Below are 20,821 nucleotides of genomic sequence, written 5' to 3' on the forward strand. Positions count from 1 at the left end.
GCATACTAAATGTAGACACACAAATACGCACACATTTGCATGCACACACACACACATTCACAGGGGACGATGAAGCGAGCGTACATGACGTCCCCATACAAACAGTCTGTGTAAGTGAGCGTAGAACATCAGGCCATCAGATCACTTCCCTCTCCAAACATGAAGCCTTTAATAGATGTGAAACTCCGGGCCCTGGATCTTTTCACACCACTGAGTCGCAACTCATACAGAAGAACAAGGGGGCAGAGGATGACAGAGCAAAAAAAAAAAAAAAAACATAAAACAATGAAAGAGACTCCATCCTGGACAAATATATTAATCGTGAGGGGATCAAACAGAAGTACACCTAGATTTGATTCTGACAAATCTTTCTAGACTCGATAGTAAATACACTTGTCTGAGGAGAAAAAAAAAAAAAAAGATTCATAAGAATCCTCAGACTAACATATGGAGTAACCTTTGTGGCCTTCCGGGACTTGGGGGGTGGTGGTGGGGTTACGCGGGGGGGTCTAACGCTCTGAGGACCGTAGGCACGCTAGGGAGAGGTGAGCTGTCACCCCCCATTATGATCACTGCCTGAGCTCAGAAAGGGGGAGGGGAAGGAGGAGCGCAGGCAAAAAAAAATACTGGTTCCTCGCTAACCGCCATCTAGAGCCATCCCCAGGCCTCAGAACCCTCAGTCTACAATTGCCTCCTGGGAAACACTTGCACGCAAGTCCTCCTCATCCCTAGCTAGCAGTAGGGCATAATGTGTGTGGGGGGGGGATGAGAGGAGGGGTGTGTGTGTGTGTGTGTGTGTGTGTGTGTGTGTGTGTGTATATGTGTGTGTGTAGTTGGGCTGTTTAAGCAGAATGTATAGATTTTGTGTAACAAAAGGACAACTGTGCATGTTTTCGTCTTGCTTCAGAGAGAGGGGATATACTGATACGTATTTTGGTTGGGTTAATAGAAGGGAAGGATGCTGAGAGAGAAAGAGAGCGTCTTGCGGCAAGTCTTGTTATTAAAGTTTGAAATGAGGGCAAAGAAAAGGCAGGAGGTATATCAGGAGCTCAGTGTGATAGACTACCAGTAGTAAAATCATTTTTCTTTAACCAACAACTGACAGAACTCTTCTTCAAAAATAATTATAAAACCGTTTTTAAAAATCATCAACAAGAGCGTAATGCATCAAAATAATACTGGTATTTTAGGTATTTTAAGTGACGCACGACAATGGTTAATAAAATATTATATGCAAGTACATAAGAAGCTTGCCTCAGATTTGACCTTTTGCTGCCTTTTGTGTGAGTTTGGGTGAGCACTGCTTAGGCGCATTCTGTTCCCCAGATCCCACTCCTAACACCCCTGTCACTCATCATCACTCATCATTGTTAGGGACAAAAGGAGAGTTTGGTTAAGCCACACACTGGAGTATTCTCCCACCCAAAGCCTCCCCCACCTTCACACATTCACGTATATGTGTGTTAGGTAGTGCGCACACACACTTCACAAATGCACAAAGAAAGTTGTTCTATTTTTGCTGCATAAAAACAAGACCACTGACTCACGTATGCGTCAACTAATGGATAGGGTCGCTAACTTTTCGATAAGGTGCCATCACCTTGCCCTCTAACTTGCCTTTTGAAGTGCAGTCTTGTCCTTCAAATGGCCCTCTGACTCATCTACAGAGCGTAATTAAAGTCTATTCAGGGCTCTATATGTGTCCTAACTATCCTCCATCATCTGGCCAGGCCTTTCAATAGCCACCTGTGAACTCTGAAGGACAGGGACACTTGCCCTCATAAAATTCATGAGCGCTGCAACATTCAGCTGCCGGCCAACATCTCTCAATGGCCAACACCACTTTAAACAACTCTGTGTTGACTGTTGGGTGAATCCTTTTTAAATACAACCATATTCACAGTAGCAGGGGTTAAGTAGATCCCATGATTGGCTGAAACAAATGCCTTTATGGTGTGCTTGAAGATAAAGAGAAAAAAAGAGGATCAAGAGACCCAATTTGTTTTCGTCAAGCAAGGACTCATTCAGGGATTGCTGACAGAGAGAAAGCATTTAGAAAAAGGCTAAGTGTCAAACAGAACCAGCATCACTAAGCCTTCTTTTTGTGATGCAAACTGATGGATGAAGTAAGCACATAATATATATTCTGTTGTGAGGAGTCTAGAAATTATGGACCCCTAACATTAAGACCATCACCTCCAGTGGGTTAACTTTTCAAGGACTCTGGACTCACTTTGTGGTGAGAACAGGAAAAACAAGCTTCTTAAAATCTTTACTTTTGATTGTCAATCTTCACAGACATGGCTGAGAACTGAACTATTGTTAAGGAACCAACTTTCTGCCGCCGCAATATCTCTCTGTGATCATATATTTGGTATGTCAGTAAAGGAGTTTGGTGTTACTGATGACATAATGTTTATGATTTCAGTCATGATTTCATGATTGCACTGTATAAAATGGTGATTTCACTAAGAGTCAAAATGCAACAGCACGTCGTACTGAGCGATGATCTTTTTATACTTGTCCAGTCCTCTGACAACAGAAACAGAAGGATTTGTCAATAAGTGATCTGTATCTGGTCATATCTATAAAAACTGGTCAGATGATGAAGAATGCACAATTTTGTTGCCTGCCAAACTACTGAGAAGGAAGAAGAAGGAGAGACTTCACCATTTTAGAAAACAATATGAAATGCTAGAGTGGACAGAATCCCATTTGACAAGTTAAACAGTGTTGTACTCACATTACAACAGGATAACTAGATAAATACGGAGCAGCGACACAGACAAATACATACACACACACACACACACACACACACACACACACACACACACACACACACACACACACACACACACACACACTCCTCCTCCTGACCCCCCAGGACACTGCACGGTGAGAGTGTGGGAAAGTTATTTTTAGGACCGAAGCGGAGTTTGATGCTCCTGCTCCGGATCAACATTCCACCTTTGAACCATTCCGACCATGGAACTGTTTGTGCCCATGACGGCAATTTTAACTTTCTCTGTAGACCAACAGCAGTGAGGGGACTGTTTCATTCAAAACAAGACAACCTCTGCCTCTTGCCACTATTTATACAAGTCTGAATAATAATGTCAACATTGCTTTTAAGCGCAATTTCAGAAACAACTGTTTAGACCACTGACTATCTGAGTTATTGAGCACTGAGTGTTTGGACTTTCAAATACTGATATGTAGCATTTTTTAATATACATATGTGATTGCAAATTCTAAGACATCCTATCAAGTGCAGTGTGAATAATTATATGAATGTCTCAAATGAAATACTCAACAGATATTTTCATTTACTTTGCTGCATATGTTTATTAAACTGTTTCTATTAAGATGCCAGTCCGAGTATTAATGTTACACAACCAAGAACCAAAAGAAACTAATGATTTATGAATTACGCTTGGGAGGTTTTGCAGAGGAATCACAGTGAACACATTTACCAGTTTTAACAGTGTTTTAAGACTTGCACAAAAAGTGTACAGACCTAAGGCAAAATTAGACACTATTTTCCAAAGCCTAGGAAATAACAATAAAATGAAACAGAAGCCAAGAATACAGTGAAGACCCAGTTTATAAGCACCAGGGGGCCTATGGTTCCCCAGTCACTACCATTATGCTAATGGAAGCCTTCTCTGTACACACTTACACATACCCTATAGTACCACAAGACCCCGTGGATGTAGGGTGGCATGCAAGTTACAGTCTCTCCCTTCCTCTCCCTAATGGGAGCTGAAGACAACTAGGGCTACTTTAATCAGGTCTGAGTCCAATGTGGCCGGTCTAGTCTGATGGGGGCTGAGTGGTGCATGGACCATGTTAAGGGTTCACTGCTCACTGATGAAACAGTTTCACTTCCAGGACAAGTTCAGGCAGACCACACTCTTACTCAGTCTGGCAGGAGCAGCACATATGCCCTGTTTTGTTTTGCTTTAATACTGTCCGTTTGCAAGAAACAATGTTTCCGCATTGTGTTGATGTAGTATAGAGGGCAGCACATTTGGCCAAGTCCCAGATATTCTCTTACTAAGCTTTGACTCAACTACAGCAAACACAATTGCTACTGCTTTTTCTCTGTAGGCATTCCACAATTAAAAAAAACTCATTGTGGACTGTTTTTAGTCAGTGTTCATAGTGATTTCTGAACCTTGACCTTGTCAGGACAAACACATACTCTATGCACCTGCTACTTTGACTTCATGTCAGACTACCTATAGCACTGTAGCGGACCAAATTTCAGCCATAAAACTTGTGAAATTTGGTATCAGGTGACAAGTTTTGGGTTTTCTTAATAAATAGATTTAACAAAGACCTGAATTAAAAAATCTATGCAGCAAATCTGAATCACTTGGAAGTCACATCATGCAGATACCACAACAAACAAACCCAAAAAACACGCACCCGTTTGCACTCCCCCACACACACCCAAGAGTCAGCACAGAGTCCACACAAGCAGGGGCCTTTTCAAACACACATGCACATTTACAGAATAGATAAAATCCCTGTTAAATAATAAATGCAAATCTGATGTATGTTGTGAATATTGTTCGGCTGAGGCGTCCGATCGCGTGCCACTGACTGGCCTGCAGTGAGCTCTTTCTTTCTCTTTCTCGTACATGCACAAACCATAGGCACACCTCATTCCAAAATGCGACAGAGGCTGGTGTGTACCAAGGGAGGAAGTATAAATTATTTACAGGGAATATTATTCCAACGGTCCATTCCCAACTGATTGTGATTCCCAAGGCAGACATAAGAAACACAGGCAGATGTATAGAGAACCTTAGGATTTTTTGCATCCTACTAATAGGTTCACGACATCCAGTAAGAATATTGTTTGTATTTAGTTTACTCTCAGGCTGTGGATAATCATTGTGATCCTCTATTGGAAGTAAATATTGGATGACCCAGTTCAGTTCTTTCTCCATATGAGTTCTTTTCAACATCAGCTTTTCTCTGATCTTTGGTACCAAGCATTATTTGAGACATGGGGAAGCCGATATACGACCAGGCATGGAATACAAACAAACATATACACAAATACACAAACAAGCCCTGAGGACTGGGTCTCTGTCTAATTCATTCTGCATTCCACAATTCTTTCTTTAGCTCTCTTTTTATTTCTCTCTCAATAAGATGGTTTAGTGCCTCTGAGGAAAAGCCCTCATTTTAATTAGACCTGACCTGAGAATCACTTAACTGCTCCTCTCCGCTTATGCCTCCCCCCTCCTCTCTGAGCCTTCGCTCTGTTCCTCACGTAGGTCCATTAACACCCTTCCCTCGGCACCCACAGGCTTCAACAGGGGGCAGACACAGGCGCTGTCTTAAAGACGTTTTGAGGACATGCCAAGAAACATTAACCTACTCTACACACCTCCCTCAGACTTGAGTTCGACTTCCTCTTCTCCGTAACTCTTCTTCTCCTCAGCACCATCATCATCTTCATTTCCTTTCCTGCTCCCTCTTTGCTTCCCCTCCACTCAGTTTCAAAATATACTCTGTTGGCTAATGCCAAATTCTCATCATGTGGGATGGAAGGTGGCGATGGAAAAGATTGTCATGCATACAATTTGTTGAGTGTTCCTGTCATTAAACAACTCAAGATGCTTGTATGAGTGCTCAGTTGGTTGTGTGAGGGTTTAAAAAATACAGTGCAGTGGTCAACATGGAACTATATCCATTAAAGAAGGTTTTTTTTTTTTCAAAACCTGACCACCAGACTTTGGCTTATGTGAGGCATCCGTGTTTGTTCACTTTTTGAGGTGCTTCTGTATTATTTAGCACAAAGCAAGATATATCAGAGCTTTCAGAACAATCTGAGTTCCTTGGTTGTAATTCTGATTTGGAAGTTGACGTGAACAGTATTTATAGTAAGTTAAGAACTGGATCCAGCATAAAGGCACAGCAAGATCTTAGGTTTGAATGTGGCCCTGGACCTTTATCAAATCATGTCCGCCCATACTCCCATCATTCCTTTAATATTTCTCTCCAATGATAACTTTAAAATGCCAAAAAAATAATCAAACCAAAAACCATTAACATAAAACTCAAAATTTTCAAAGACTATAAAAGTTCACCTCAAAGCCAATACATGTGTACAGACTACACAGCCATCCAAGTGAGCATGTCAGTGCTACAGACACCTTCAAATAGCCTCTAACAGAAGACTAATTTGACACAAATCCCCATCTTATACTGTATTTGACACTGTGACCTGCCTCTGGCACCCCAGTACCCCACAGGCACATTGCCTGTCAGTTTAAAGGGTCAAACAAAGGTAAGAAGAATGTAACTGCATACCATTTGCATTCTTCAGAGCTTCATCCTCAAAGCATCTTGCATTGTGAAACTAGTGACAGAAGCCTTTGTTGGCCTGATGTAAGTGAAGAGCAAAGTTCTCACACATGTACGTGTTTGAGAAAGAGTCTGTCACATATGTGCGTGTGTATGTTTCTCAATAAGTATGTGGCCACGCCACCTCTTGAATGTCAATATCTTTATGTGTGGGAGCAAGCAATGTTTGTGTATGTGTCTATGAGTATGTGTTAATCTTGTCTAAACACCTAACACTCCTCTACCTGCTCAGACAGGGCCATGGGTTAATGCTGGCTTCAGGCGTCATGGCTAATAACTGCTCATCAACCGTGGCTTGAACTCTCTGAATTGTCAGCAGTTACCATGGTGACCTTATCACAGAACCAACAGAACCTTAATGATTGTGCTGAGCATGTTCTTGGGAAAGAATGTATTAAAACCTATCAAATTAATATAAAATTAATTATTACAAATAACTAAATTCAGGAACTTGTCTTTATTGACAAAACTTGTACTCTGTGTGTCGGTAAACAAATATTTTTCCGCGTTCTTGAGGTGTTAGAAGCGTGAGTCAAACAGCAGTTAAGAAATTAGTCACCGGCATGAGTCCATGTGCTTTGTTGGGGTGACATGTAGCGGCCTGAACCAAATGGTGAAGAGCTAGCGCTGTCAATCAGCTGTCATTCAGCTGTCATTCATCACCACCACATAACAAATTAGTCCCGATTCAGATTCAAAATGTGGAAGGGGTTAAGAGTTTAACGCAGCAGGAGAGGTGCTCTAGAACTACCACAATTGATATTTAGAAGAAGATGGACCGAGCAGTGCAGGACAAACTGTAGGAGAATGCTGTATTATGTGGCCCCAGGCAGAGGAGTCCTGTAGCTTCAGTAAATGAGGTGATTAGCAGGGACGGTGTGGGCTGTCACACGTCAGACACTGGGCTTAGAATCCAATCACTATCTCATGTGTCAATCAGCGGCCCACCGAGGTAGTTGACCAACAGGTCAAACACAGTATATGTTGAACCACGTAGTCAGAGCTCAACGGTAGTCCTGCGTGCGATCTTATATGCAGGTATATCGAGTTAAACCAATGCCTCTACAGACGAGAATACAGTGCCAACACGCACTCATACCTTCGTGACATCTCCATCTCAGGTGATATAGAAATTAACGACATCCAATCACACCACACGAGAAGGCAATGGCGTATTACAATGACTAATCTGTGTTTTGACTGATTTGATGCATGACTAGTGATATGATACAATGTTCTCTGGGAAATTCCCTGACACAACAATGTGTCATGGCCAAGGAATGTGATTGACACTTCATATTATCTATTCACTTATCTCAACAATCGCAGCCATTTTTTGAAAAGTACTCTCTGGACATCAGCCTGATTTCCTTTTAATGCCATCATGTTTTGGGGGCAAGGCAAGAGTATGGTTCCAATTCTACAAAAAACTCCAATAAAGTTCCTTAAACAAGGGAGGCAGACAAAGCTTGGTCTTAACAATGTACTGCTGGGATATATGGCACAGTATCCAGGCCCCACAGAGCTACAAGGATGCTCTAGGCCTCAGCCCCCCGGCCTGCCCAATACAGAGGCCTAATTAAAAGACCATTGAGAATAACCACCTTGACTTTTACAGACCTTATAAATCTATACTGGAGTGGCCTATTCACGGGGTCAGAGGAAGGAGGGGGAGAGGGCCAATGCAGGCAGGAGAAAGGGTTCGAAGGATGGTGAAGGCTGGCAGAAAATGGGAAGGGGTTGATTGTAGGATGCAGGGAAGGTTTAAGGGGGGGGGTGGGGGGGGCATTCCTCTCCTCCCCCTCACCTCCTGCCTGAGACAATAGGACTCACTAAGAGCCAAGGACCAGAGGGTGTGATAAGGTAATGATAATGTAATGAGGACCAATCATGAGCCTGAGCTAAGAGGAGGGCCCCTTAATTTGTCTCTAGAGTGGTAGTTCAGTGACAGATTGATTACTCTGAGTGTGAGTGATGATGTGACATGGGCAAAATGGATGTGTCTCTGACAGGAAGAGAAAGAGAAAGAGGATGAGAAATCATAAATCAAAATGAATGAAGAAATGGAAAGGCCATACAATCCTGTGCTGTGTACTGTATGTGCCCTGTACTCCTCAAAACGGTCAAGCTAATAGAAAGATTTTAAGCTAGGATGCAAAAAAGTTTTAACCATTCTCAGCAGAAGAAGACATCTTTGGTGCATGTCCTATTCTTGATTCAGCTCCTAACTCTGGTGGATCTCAGCGTTCTCATGCAGTAAAGGCCCTTTGGATATCACACTGCTATTGAAACTAATTAACAGGCCTAAAGCTAAAGCTGCTGTCTGATACTTGTTTTTTTCCCCACAGGTCATGGCTGTTGCCAGCTCAGGATAGAATATAAGGTGACCTGCCAGATAAAGCAAGCAGCACCTACATAGCTTTTTTCCTTGACAGCTTAAAATGGTTTAAAATGTTTAACATGACATTGTTTGTGGCTGTTGCTATTTACGACTATCATGACCGGTGATTAACTCATACTTATTTATATCAAAAATGCTGTCACTTTATCTTAAATTGCCACCAGTATTTTTTCATTTCATATCCATCAATATAGATGGAAATTTTTCTCACTCTGTTGACTGTTGACGTTACACTTTGGTAAGTGTGTCTGCAACAGTGTATAATCAATAGCTTCACCTTTCATTTTTCCACCCAATAGCAGACAAAAGCAAACACAGGTTTTCAGAGCTTGGCTAACGTGAGAGACTCCTCATTACCATCACCACTTAATTTCAGTACCGTTATGTTATGAACAGAGTGAAGGCTGAGGTAACAAATGTAATGGCTTTCTTAATAAATAATTACTTTGCATCTAAATTGAGCTCTTGTTTTAGGTTAATGGTTACATGGCAAGTTAGGAAAAATACATTAGAGGAATAAAATTGGGGCAACAAAACAAAACAAAAAAATCTGAGTGAGAGATAGCATTAAAAATACAACAAGAGGGTACAACCACTGAACACTATGTATTGTTTATGAAGAAACCCTGAGTGTGCTGAGTAACCTTGACAACATACCTCAATGCTGAACTGTTTCCTCTTGAGCTTAAAAGCCAGGTCCTTGTGGTCAGGCAGTTGACTCACCAGACAGTTCAGGTGAGGTATCTGGCGTACATGTAGCAGGCCTGTGAAGGACAGAGAGAGCAGATTAAAGCTGAAAGGGTTAAGTGCATTAAAACTACAATAAAACTACAAGGAAGACATTTCTGTCCTACCCGCAATGTGCATGTAGTACATTATACTGTGGCAATAACAAGCAACCTTATGCTAGACTGAGTTGTGCTTTCTTGTGTGAGTGTAAAATCCTGTTAACAGCATCTTACAGAGGACCAGGTCCTCAGGACATTTTTTCCTCTGTCCAAATTACACATAGTGCAAAATTCAGCGCTAAGATTTTATGCAACATTAGTATATTCCATATATCTATTCTGACAGAAAGTTGCTCTCTTCTAGTACAAGATAGTATATCTGTGCTGGGAAATAATCGTTCAGAAATATGAGAAAAGATATCAAATAATATCTGACATCTTCAAAAGATTTCATAAATGGATGATTCATCTGTTAATTACGTTGCAATAATAACAGGGCATTTCTATGAATCAACTACTAGCAAAATTCAAATGATGAAGTTAATATCCAAATTTGATTAAAAAGAAATTTAATGATGACTGACTTATTTACAAAAAATAGTTTTCACTTGAAGAAAGTCTGTATCTTACATGGAGTCTTTCAAGGATCCACCTGCTGATGACAAAATGCTAAATATTTGAAAATTAAATCTTCAAAGCTTAAATAAATGTTACATGTTTTCCTTTTTTGATTTTAAGCTAAATGTGCACATCTCCTTGAGGGAAGTTTTCACTTTTTTAGTTTCCACTAGCGGAAACTATGCGTGGTGATACTTCAGTGAAATGAAAGGTATCTGTGTAAATATAAGACAAAACTACCTCAGAAATGAATTGTTACCAGATATATGTAAACATTTCTACATCAGCATTGCTGCTCTCTTCTTTTGTCCCCACAGGCCAGAATATGGGTGTACAGTAAAGAAAATTTGCCAACTATTCCTAGGACACATTAGAGCGAATGAACATACAAGTTAGAGCTTCCCACAAAGGCTATAAGGAAGCTCTGCTTTGTTACTCTTTGTTTCTCATTTCCTTTTTTTTTTTTTTTTTAACCACAAAGTTACATTTTCATACAACTGGAAAAGTACTGTACAAGTGGGGTGGTATAAATGAGCGTGAGAGAGAAAAGAAGAGATCGAGGGAGTAATGGAGAAAGGGACACAGACAGAGAAAGTGGGGGATGGTGGGTTCTCTCCTCTGTGCACTTGGGTGATTTCCCCTTGCCTGATTTGCAGTGACAGGCTTCCCAGCATGCTTTGAGCAGCCCTGAACTGCTGCCGCAAACACGCACGCACGCGCATCCGCACGCACTGTCACACTCGTACCAGATGCATTTGCACTCATGAACACACATCAAAACAATCACACACATAAATGTATTTCATAACCCAACCAGAATTTCTCTGGCTGGTAAAATATAGAGCAAATATATTTTTGAACAAGACATTCAAATGATATTAATTGCAAATTCTGAAGAACATTTTTGTAATACAAAATCATTTTTTTTAAAAATGAAAATGCTACAATATTACTATGTTGAATGGCTTTAAATGCCACCTGCCTTTACACTGCAGAGGAATGTGATCACTATGGGATGTGTTATCTAAATAAAACATGCTGTTGGATGAAACCAAAATCTGCCATTGAATGTTTTTACTCCTCATCCCTTCATCTGTCACAACCAGGGCTGTCTATCCCGAGGAGAGGAGGGAGGGGGGGGGGGAATGAGAGGAAAAGCGCAAGAGTGAGTGGGAGAGTTCGAGAGGCACGGCTAAAAATACCCCACTCGCTTAAACTGACCTTTATGCGTGGAGAGTGTGATAGAGTGATAGAAAAGAGGGAAGCAAGCAGGAGAAAGAGGGAATGCTAAAACCATAACGGAAAAAAGTGATGGGGAAGACCAGGAGAGCAGACACAAACTACGATCCCCTCCCCTCCTCTTTCTTCGTTTCCATCTCTCCAGCGTCCCTTCCCGATGTCCTCCTCCCCTACTGAAAGCCTTGCCCTCCATTTATTAGCAGAGCATGCTGGCCATGGAGACATTGAGCGAGGGATAGAGAGATAGAGGCAGAGGGGAAGAGAGAGTGATGGTGAGAATATCGATTCCCCAGTGTTGGTCTGCTCTGCTCCAGAGCCTCAGGGGTATGGGACTGGGGATGGAGAGGGGGCGAGGCGAGAGGGAGAGAGGCTCTGCTGGAGGGAGGGAGGCAGGGATGGAGGGGGTGAGGGTGCGAGGGAGAGGGGGTACAGCGTGGCAGCTGAATCCCCCCCGGCCTGTCTACTGAGGAGCACGTCTGATTGAGCAGCAGCACACTAACGCGCACTGACAGCCTGGCCTGCAAGGGGGCTGCCCTGCCTCCATCCACAGCCCAGCCCCAGCCTTAATGCACTGCCTGTGTGTATGTGTGTGTATCTGATGGAAAAGAGACAGAAAGATAAGCGAGTGTGTGTGTTCTTACCGTGGTAATCTTTGTAGAGTGGGTTGGTCTCTCTCTCAGAGCCTTTGAATGATTCCAGGGCTATGGCATTGTCACATAGCCTGGTTATGCTGCCCATTAGAGCTCTGTTCTGCAGGATCAAGAGAGTGAGAGAGAGAGAGAGGACAGAGAGAGAGAGAGAGAAACATGAGCAGGTAATTAAAAGCCTCCTGACGGGCCATCAGTGTTGCAATTAAATTAGGTCATCATTCCCGTGGCCGGGTCATTCCTGCCCACGGTTTAGGTGAGGGTGATGAGGTATAGAGGGGAGAGGGCACTGATAAGGGTTACACAGGTGCTGCCGGGCCAGGGAAATGGACATATAACTTAGACACACATCTACAAAAGTGGCACTGGAAAAGTCAATGAGCAACGCATTGAAATTATTTTACTTCTTCAAACAACAATTTTTTTTTACAAAAAAGTCTCACAGTTGGTGCACACTCTCAAACCTGCACACAGCAGGGGAGGAGAGAGGAGAAGTGGGAGAAAGCAGCAGAGGCTTGATGAGGAGAGCTCCCCCTACTGGTTAGGTCAGTGACTTGACCACAGAGAGAACAAATCAGGGGCGAATACACTAGGTAGAAAGAATGAAGGAGAAATATACAAAAGAGTTGATACAGAGGATAAAGGCAGTGGAGGGGAGGGAGAGAGAGGGACATTGGGATGGAGGGAGAGAGGGAGTCCTGCATTATTAATCCTTTTGCCTCTTGAATCATTCACATCCTTCTCTCTGTGTTGGCTGCCACCGCCTAATGCAGTTTTCATGCCTTCATGTCTTTTCCCCACTCTTTCTTCTTCCTTTTCATTTTTGTCCTACTTTTAAAGTATGCATATCCCACCAGTCAGGACTACCAGCACTTACAGGGTATTTGAGGTCACTCACATGCAGCAATTAAAGCCGGTGTAAGAGTTTGGCTACAACAAATTATTCAAAACCCTAATGGTCCAGTGTGGCAAATAGTGTCTGTGTGAGTGACATGGTTAACTAAAACTTAATCTGTGCTAGTCTGTCTAGGCCATAATAACTCTTCTTTGCTTACCTAAATACAAAGATGAGACTGTTTGGCAAAGACTCAAAAGTTTCAAAGTCAGAGGAACCCAAAGTGTCCACAAAGAGCTGCTCAGTACACTGGTCAGTATGATATGCCCGTGCCCCACAGCTCCTTCAATTTAAGGAGGTGATCAAGGAAACACTAACCTCAACTGTACATCTTTTTTTAATCTTATTTATAATTGATAAGATGCTCAAACAAGAGTCACTTCCGTTCTGCAATGAAAGTCTTTGCTGGCTCTATTAGCTCATATTTCATCAATGTAAATCCCCTGAACGCCCTGAGCGTCAGCTGACCACCACTCGCTTACAGGTCATGGGGAGGGCCCAGCATTCATCTTACCCAGCAATATTTTATCTTGACTGGGTAAGCTCAGTCAGTTGATGGAACCAATTACTGATTAACCCCAATTTAATCACAGTTGTTTGGCACATTCGGTTTTGTTTGGCTGTTTGGCCCAATGTTGTACTTGTGTATATCATTGTGTGTGCAAATGTGCAAAGATTAGGTGGCAGATGTAGGATTCTACAATACTCTTAGAGTCAACCCAAAACTTAATATATCATATATCATATACATCTCTGAGGGAGGCTGGGATGACTTTTCTGTCAATCTAATGTCTTGGGATAGCACAAACTATGTATGAGACAAAATAAATGCACCTCACTTCCAAGGCTATGAATTGAAGCACAAGTTTCTCCAAAAATGTGATTTCATGTGGGAATAGACACAGTTTCTCCATTTTTTAAAGGAGGATGTGACAGTTGTAGTTTCTAGGATGATTGCCTCCTGACTTGGTTACATGTCTTGGGTCAGAATACATATTGTAAGCACATTTAGAATATCTTAACAAAGTGACAGTCATCCACCTCAATAGATTCAGGTGGAAAAACTACAGTTAGAAATATATAGCAACTAAGTAACACTAAAAGAAGTTAATTAGTTGATAAACTTAGTTTTCAGAAGTATAACCTGACAAAATGTATAACAAAATTATCCTCAAGTTTGTTATTTCACATGACAACAGCTCTGAAATATAAAATATTAAAAACCATGGTAAAAGTTTAAGAATGATCTAATTAGTTGTGAGGTATATCCTGTAGATGTTATGGACCATCTGTACTGTATCACATTGTAAACTTTTGCATGTTTACATAGAGTGATACAGTCAAACTTTCTTACAATTGTATCACTTAAAATGGAATATTTTACAACAAAATTAAATGTATTGCTCCAATTAAAATCAGCACAGTAATTATAATTAATAAAAGTAACAAAAGGTCATTTGAATATTGATGGTTGTGAACAGGCTGTCTCTAGTAGCTCCACTACAGTACTAAATGACTCTGCCTGACCACTCCAAACCCTGAGTCAAAATATATGCACAGGTCAGGACACCACTTAGTCTGAGCAGCAGGTGAGGCATATATGGATGTATTTTAGGGAAAACAGTGTTTTACGTGTTTGTGTGGGTGTTTACTTGTGAGGATGGGTGTGGTAGTAGCAGATAATATGATGGAGGAGGACCCGGCTAGGACAAGCCTAATTAATGTTTCAGATGGACTGTGGCACTGGGCTTCTGTGAGGAGGCTTTCAGTGAGTTGCTCAGCTTCCCAAGCTGCTCAATAATGGATAGTGAGTCCAGTGCGGTCTCGGCCAGCTAGCCCACTGCTACTAGTCTAGACAATCTTCCAAGGGCCACACTCAGCTAACTATGCTAATTATCTAAGCAGAAAGAAGCTCTGCTAAACTGTGAGTTCTTAAAATACTACACACACTGTCATCATTAACTTTAAGTGCAGCCTTCACACCTCAGTAACCTCAATTGATCAAGTAGAATCTATACTTGTGACAATAATGTCATATAAAACTAGTCACAAGGTCATTTCATATATGTCCATCTTAACAGCCTTCCATTACCTCCATGTTGGCGTAGTCACCAAACACCTGATTCAGTCCAAAATTTCCCCCCTCTCATCTTCTTCCCCCGCTCATTCACTTCTCTCCCCAGGGTGGAGAAGGGGGAGGAGACAGATTAAGGGTTTGGAGGCCAGGCCAGAGAGGGAAAGGGGGACTGCTCCCACCACAGCTGACATCTGCTAGTTAGCCACTCTACCTTTATTGACTAGGCCAAGGCCGCAGTGCGCTGAGCATATAGGCCTGGAGCCAGAGCATGTTGTGACAACACAGCTGTTCTGAAAGTTAAGCATCGACCTATATATTTGCATAAAAGGATCACAAATAATGCAGCTTCAATGTTCAAGTGAACGAGAACTATAAAGAAGTAGGGTGTTTAAAGTATAGGCGAGAAAAAAACATTTTGGTAGAAAGTCTCAGATGGCTTCTCTGGTAAGTGTGCTTCTATGGTCTACTGTCTGGGGGAGGGCTGTGGTTTGCCATATGCCTCAGCAGATGACTCCACCTTCACACTGAGAGGCCAGACTGGACACAGACGCATGCACACGGACTCATACTCCCCCCCCCTCCCCTCTCCCCCCCAAACACACACACACCCAGAGACACACACGACTACCAGGAGGGGTATTCATAAGAAAATAAAATGCATACACAGGCACACACTCTCATTGTGTACAGCTTCAAGTAATTAAAGCCCAAACAAATAAACATAGATTAGAGGCCTTTCAATGAAGCGTGCACTCGAATGGGTCTGTTGGGGGAGTGATGCGTGGAGGAAGACTCCCCTCGCAGACCTGAGTCATACCAGGGTGACACTGAACCACACAGTCAAAAGGAGGCCCCATTACAAAAGACCTCAAACTTCATGCCCCATTAATGAATGAGGCAAAGCAAACGCACATGGGTCAAGCATCAACTCACACACACAAAATCATAATCATGTCCATTATTGATGAATTCAAGTCAAATTCAGATATTTAACTTTTTTTATCCCTCTGGGGGCAATTTAAGGTAATGGGGCAGAATACTCTTCAGTTATGATTTGTAAACCTTGCATGTCAATGTTCTTAAGTACCACACATCTAATAAATTACTGAAAAACTTTTTTTCAACTGTTTCACACCAGCACATAAAAGTGCATATATCATTATTTATATCAGGACAGTCAGTAGTCGCTGATCAGATAAATTGTATTCTAACTACACTGATACTCATAAACTGTGCCCAGTTGTTCTCATGTTTCAAATATGGTCTTACCTGGATAAGATGTGAAGGCACAGTAACTACTGCAACTGCCAGTGATGACCTCAGCAAAGCTCGCAGTCCATAGAGAAAGGTAGTGAGGGCGTGGCCATGTCTTGGGTTGTCATGACAACATAGGTCATCGCCCCACAGAGCCGAGCCAAGAGAGTGGAGCCCAATGCGTAGGATGTTACGTGACTTTAACTGCAACAAAGAAAAACAAGCTAAGGAGGAGTCAGGAACACTAAACTTGTGTAAAAAGTCACACACATATGTAAATTTCTACTGAAACACACAAATCTACAAACACAAGTATAGACAGTACTTTGGTTTAATTTCAAGTTCACGCAGTGCATATGAAGATTAACAGATTGCTGTTTTTGAATTATTTCTGCTGCTGTTTTGGATAGTATTCCCAAACTCTGGGAGAGAGCGACTGGACAGTCTGCTCACCAGCACAGACGATCGCAACACAGTGCCCAAACGTGACTGGACACAACTGCCCAATCACAGAGGCCATCTGACACAGGCACAATGGACCTGTCAGACAGGCTTCCAATATGGCCGCCACCCAGAAACCCCAACACATTCTTGGCACCACAGCGATTCTCTGCAGCCAAGGGGGCCTGGGTAAGGGTGGAGTGCCTTCCCTTGAAACACCCCACCCCACCACAAGAGATCAACGGTAACCCACTCTCATGAAGACAGAGAAAAAGTGGCCAAATAGCGGTGGGATATATATCACTGAAACTGAGAGAATGGAGGACCTGTCTAAAACTGTGAGAGGTTTTTAACCTTTAGTACAATTGCCTTTTATTTGGGGTTTCTTCTGGATGGCTCCTGATTACTGAGGTGAGAGCCAAGAGTAATTAACAAAACTCTGGCCTAAAATCTGCTCACTTTTACTTCTTTCCAACCTCTCCTCTCCTTGCCCACTTTATCCCTCCCTCTCCATTATCTTGACTCTCCCAAAATCTCCTCCACCCTGCTCCCCATTACTTCCTCTATGAATGACCTAAGCTTCGTTTGAATCTACATCAGAAACACAAGCATCTAAGAAAAATAAACCTCATTGTTTCTGAGTTTTTCACAGTTGGCTCATAGTTTCCCAAGAGAGGACTCTCAAACTGGACTCTACATTTATCCTCCTTCAACATCAGTGCTGCAACTCTATACCTTACTACACTTAAGTAATAGTTGGTGTGTGTGTGTGTCTATGTGCCTTTGTCATTATTAGATATACCCTTTCTTTGTTTACCAGGCTTTGCAAACACAGGTCTTGGGGGCCACCAAATTAGAATCTATTTCTATGACTGGAGCCCAGCAGGGGTGGGGACTGTGGTAACACCACTGTTGCTGTGGCAACATCAGGAGGAGAAGCCAAATTTAACTCCTATAGTTTAGCCTATAGAAAAATCGGGGAACAGTGCCAGTAGAGTCCAGCCATATAGACTACAGCCAGCCTGGGACCACAACCTAATCACCAGCCAGTCTCTGTGGAGACTCACAGTCCTGCTGCCACCCTCTGTTCCACTCATCTCAAAAGAGACTCCAAAAAATATGTTCAGGGAGATTAACTCTCATTCAAATCTGTTATTTACACAACACATTCTTATATTAAATCGGCATCCAGTTAGCAGCCCGTGATGGCAGATCGAGCAAATAAACAAATAAACGCACACACACTGACTATCACCCATACTGGGCATTCTTGTGCCAGTGCCCATGTCGCTCTGTGCCGGTCTGCATTCCTGGACTGTGCCAACAGCATGTCAGGCAGCCACACTGCTTTAATGATGTCAGCAGTTAATCTGGCGTGTGAGTGACAGCGCTCGGGGAGGGAGGGTGGGGGGTACTGGAGGTAAATCCTGTGTGTGACTGACAGGGGGAGAGGTGGCTCCAGGTGACGAACAGAGGGGTCATCAAATGTAGGCACACACACACACACACACACACACACACACAGTATATATTTATTTATATATTGTATATTTATATGCTATGTATGTATGTACACACACATCACATAATGTTAACAGAAGTACATTTGGCCATGTGGAAAACATAAATAGGAAAGTCAAGAGAGACAGACAGGGCCATGGATGTTTCTGGCATTCTGTAGAAGGCTGATGATTATTAAAAACATGTATGTCAAAGGTAAGACACACACAGCTGGGACACACAGGTGAGGCCAACACGCGCAGGTGAGAGAGAGGTAAACAGACACGAGTGAAGTGGTGGTTGGAATGTGACAGAAGAACTTCGGGTCACAGATGCAGTTCTAGTGCCTCTTTTTTAAACTCTCCCCAAATGCATATCACACATAATAATTTTAGCGCATAATAATTTGATTAGGCCTAAAGGTGCAGTATGTAGGATTTAGTAGCATCTAGCGGTGAGGTTGCAGATTGCAACCAACTCAGTACCCACCCTTCCAATCGTGTAGGAGAACCTTCGGTGAATGCGAAACACGCAAAAAATGCAAAAGACCCTCTAAAGCCAGTATTTAGTTTGTCCATTTGGTATGTCCGTTCTGGGCTACTGTAGAGGCATGGCATGGAAGAGGACCCGCTCCCTGTGTAGATATAAAGGGCTCATTCTAAGGTAACGAAAATACGATTCTTATTTTCAGGTGATTATACACTAATTAAAACATACTTATAAATATTATATTCCATTTCTGCCAAGTCGGTTCCACTAGATGCCACTAAATTCTACACACTGTACCTTTAATAGCAGTTACTCTACAAACTGCCGATTGCGATCTAAACACACTTGCACCAGCAAGTCAAAGAGTTTACATTCACTGATATTCAGTTAATGCAAACCAAAATGCACACCTGCCATGCAGATTTGTCTTATGTGCTGCATCAGTACATGTGGAGGCTTACTGCTTTGCATTTTTGCAGTGCAATTTGTCAAACAAATACTGAGAGGAGACCTAATTGACAGATTGTGGATTTGATTAGGGAAATTGATATGTGTGATCAAATTGGACTGATAAGTGCTTTAGAGTGAAATAAATAAATAAAACATATGCCATCTTTGAAGATATTCAACACTCCACTTCACCCCAATTGGTTTAGTGTATTGCAGGGGTAATAAAACATAATAGTGTAAGTGGCCATTTTTTCTGTTAAGCTGCTTTGTCTGCCGTTTCACTGCCGCAAATCCCAGGATGATTGCTGTTTGTAAAAAATGATGTGTTTGGTTTTCTTAAAATAGTTGGACAATGATTAGAAATAGTAGTTGCAGAAAATCTCAAAACCAAGCTGAAAGAAACAAGTGCAAAGCAGTCATTCATTTCCAGCTCTTACCATGGGTGCTGCTACATCAAAGCCCTCCCTGTGTATGACCTCCCCAAGAGACTTCAGCAATGCGGAGTAGGACTCAAGCATGGGACTGGAAAGAGCACAGGATCGAGGAGAAAGTGGACATAGTGGAGGAGACAACCAGAAAGAGAAAACAAAAGGGTTACTTAGGACGTGTAAACTGTAATTGAAACCATTTTGATAAAACTGGGCCAAGCCTATCACCACAGTAGCTTAATCCTCTATGACTGCAGCATGTTCCTCCTGACTGTGCTTTTCTGGAGCCACTGAAGCAGACAGATGATCCATATCAAGAGATCCAATTAATTTATTTGGTTGATTAAATTACAACATGACTGGTTCTCTGTCAGCTCCCTGAGGATCTGATTGTGCCGAGACAGACAGACAGACAGACAGATGAGACGCACATATGCACAAAGATGATAAGTGAGGAGAAGGGGGGGGGGGGGTGTTAATGGGCTGATATCTAAAATTAACAGGGAACAGCATTTTGGTGTTTAATCAGGGGTAAGATGTGCACTACTGACAAAGGCCATACAGTACTACTGGAGCAACATTTAGCAACAGTCAAGAGATGGATTACTGCTGAGCCCACTTTGTGCCTATAAGATGGCCAATAAGAATGTTAACCCCATCTTTTAACACAGGACCCTCCACTTAAGAACACCCCACCATTGTAATGACCATTCTGTAGTGAGTCACAGTAGGCTGCTATGTCAGTTGTCAATTCGACCTGCAGGCTACAAAAGCTAATACACATAGATTGGTCACACGCCAATAGCCCTGCATAAAGAACAGTAATACACACTCGTGTTGATTACACTTGGGCCAAGTATATCCATGTACTCCATTTCAGTTATTCAACCCAACAATGGTGCCTCCTGACCCCGCTGGGGCTAATGATAGAGCTGGTTTGGTGAAAGAAGGACACCTACCCTCCTTGGCCTCTCTGCCCATGCCCCTGCTCTGAGGTAGGGGGCTGGGATGGTTTGACATGCAGTTGAGCGAGAGGTTGCCTCTGGTTGGCAGCTATTGTGCAGGACGGCATTGTGTTTCAGCTTCCCCTACTGAGCACCCCTCATTCAGGTACCAATAAGGTCTAGGTGCTTAGCTACAGGGGCTAGCGCGTCGGCTAATTAGGATCATACACAGGGAAGCTTCTTTATCTCAATGTTCCTCTTTCATTGAGGGAAGAAAGGAGGAGAGAAGGGGGATGCTTGGTCTTAAACAACAGGATCTGTAT

At 42.4% G+C, this 20,821-nt stretch overlaps 1 protein-coding gene across 2 annotated transcripts in view; it reads right to left on the reverse strand.

Annotated features, from left to right (window-relative positions):
- elp4 (elongator acetyltransferase complex subunit 4) overlaps positions 1 to 20,821 on the reverse strand; it is a 53,472-nt gene that overhangs the window by 21,344 nt on the left and 11,307 nt on the right. For both annotated transcript variants that reach the window (XR_010928614.1, XM_067591382.1), the window contains exons 6-9: positions 19,564 to 19,648; positions 16,262 to 16,450; positions 12,015 to 12,123; positions 9,446 to 9,552 (exon numbers count right to left, since the gene is read on the reverse strand). Coding sequence is in view for 1 of the 2 variants with exons in the window: in XM_067591382.1 (XP_067447483.1) it covers positions 9,446 to 9,552; positions 12,015 to 12,123; positions 16,262 to 16,450; positions 19,564 to 19,648 (490 nt within the window). In the remaining variant the exon portion in view is untranslated. The remainder of the gene's footprint in view (positions 1 to 9,445; positions 9,553 to 12,014; positions 12,124 to 16,261; positions 16,451 to 19,563; positions 19,649 to 20,821) is intronic.

Source organism: Thunnus thynnus, chromosome 1 (assembly GCF_963924715.1).
Source record: "Thunnus thynnus chromosome 1, fThuThy2.1, whole genome shotgun sequence".
Classification (NCBI taxonomy): Eukaryota; Metazoa; Chordata; class Actinopteri; order Scombriformes; family Scombridae; genus Thunnus; species Thunnus thynnus.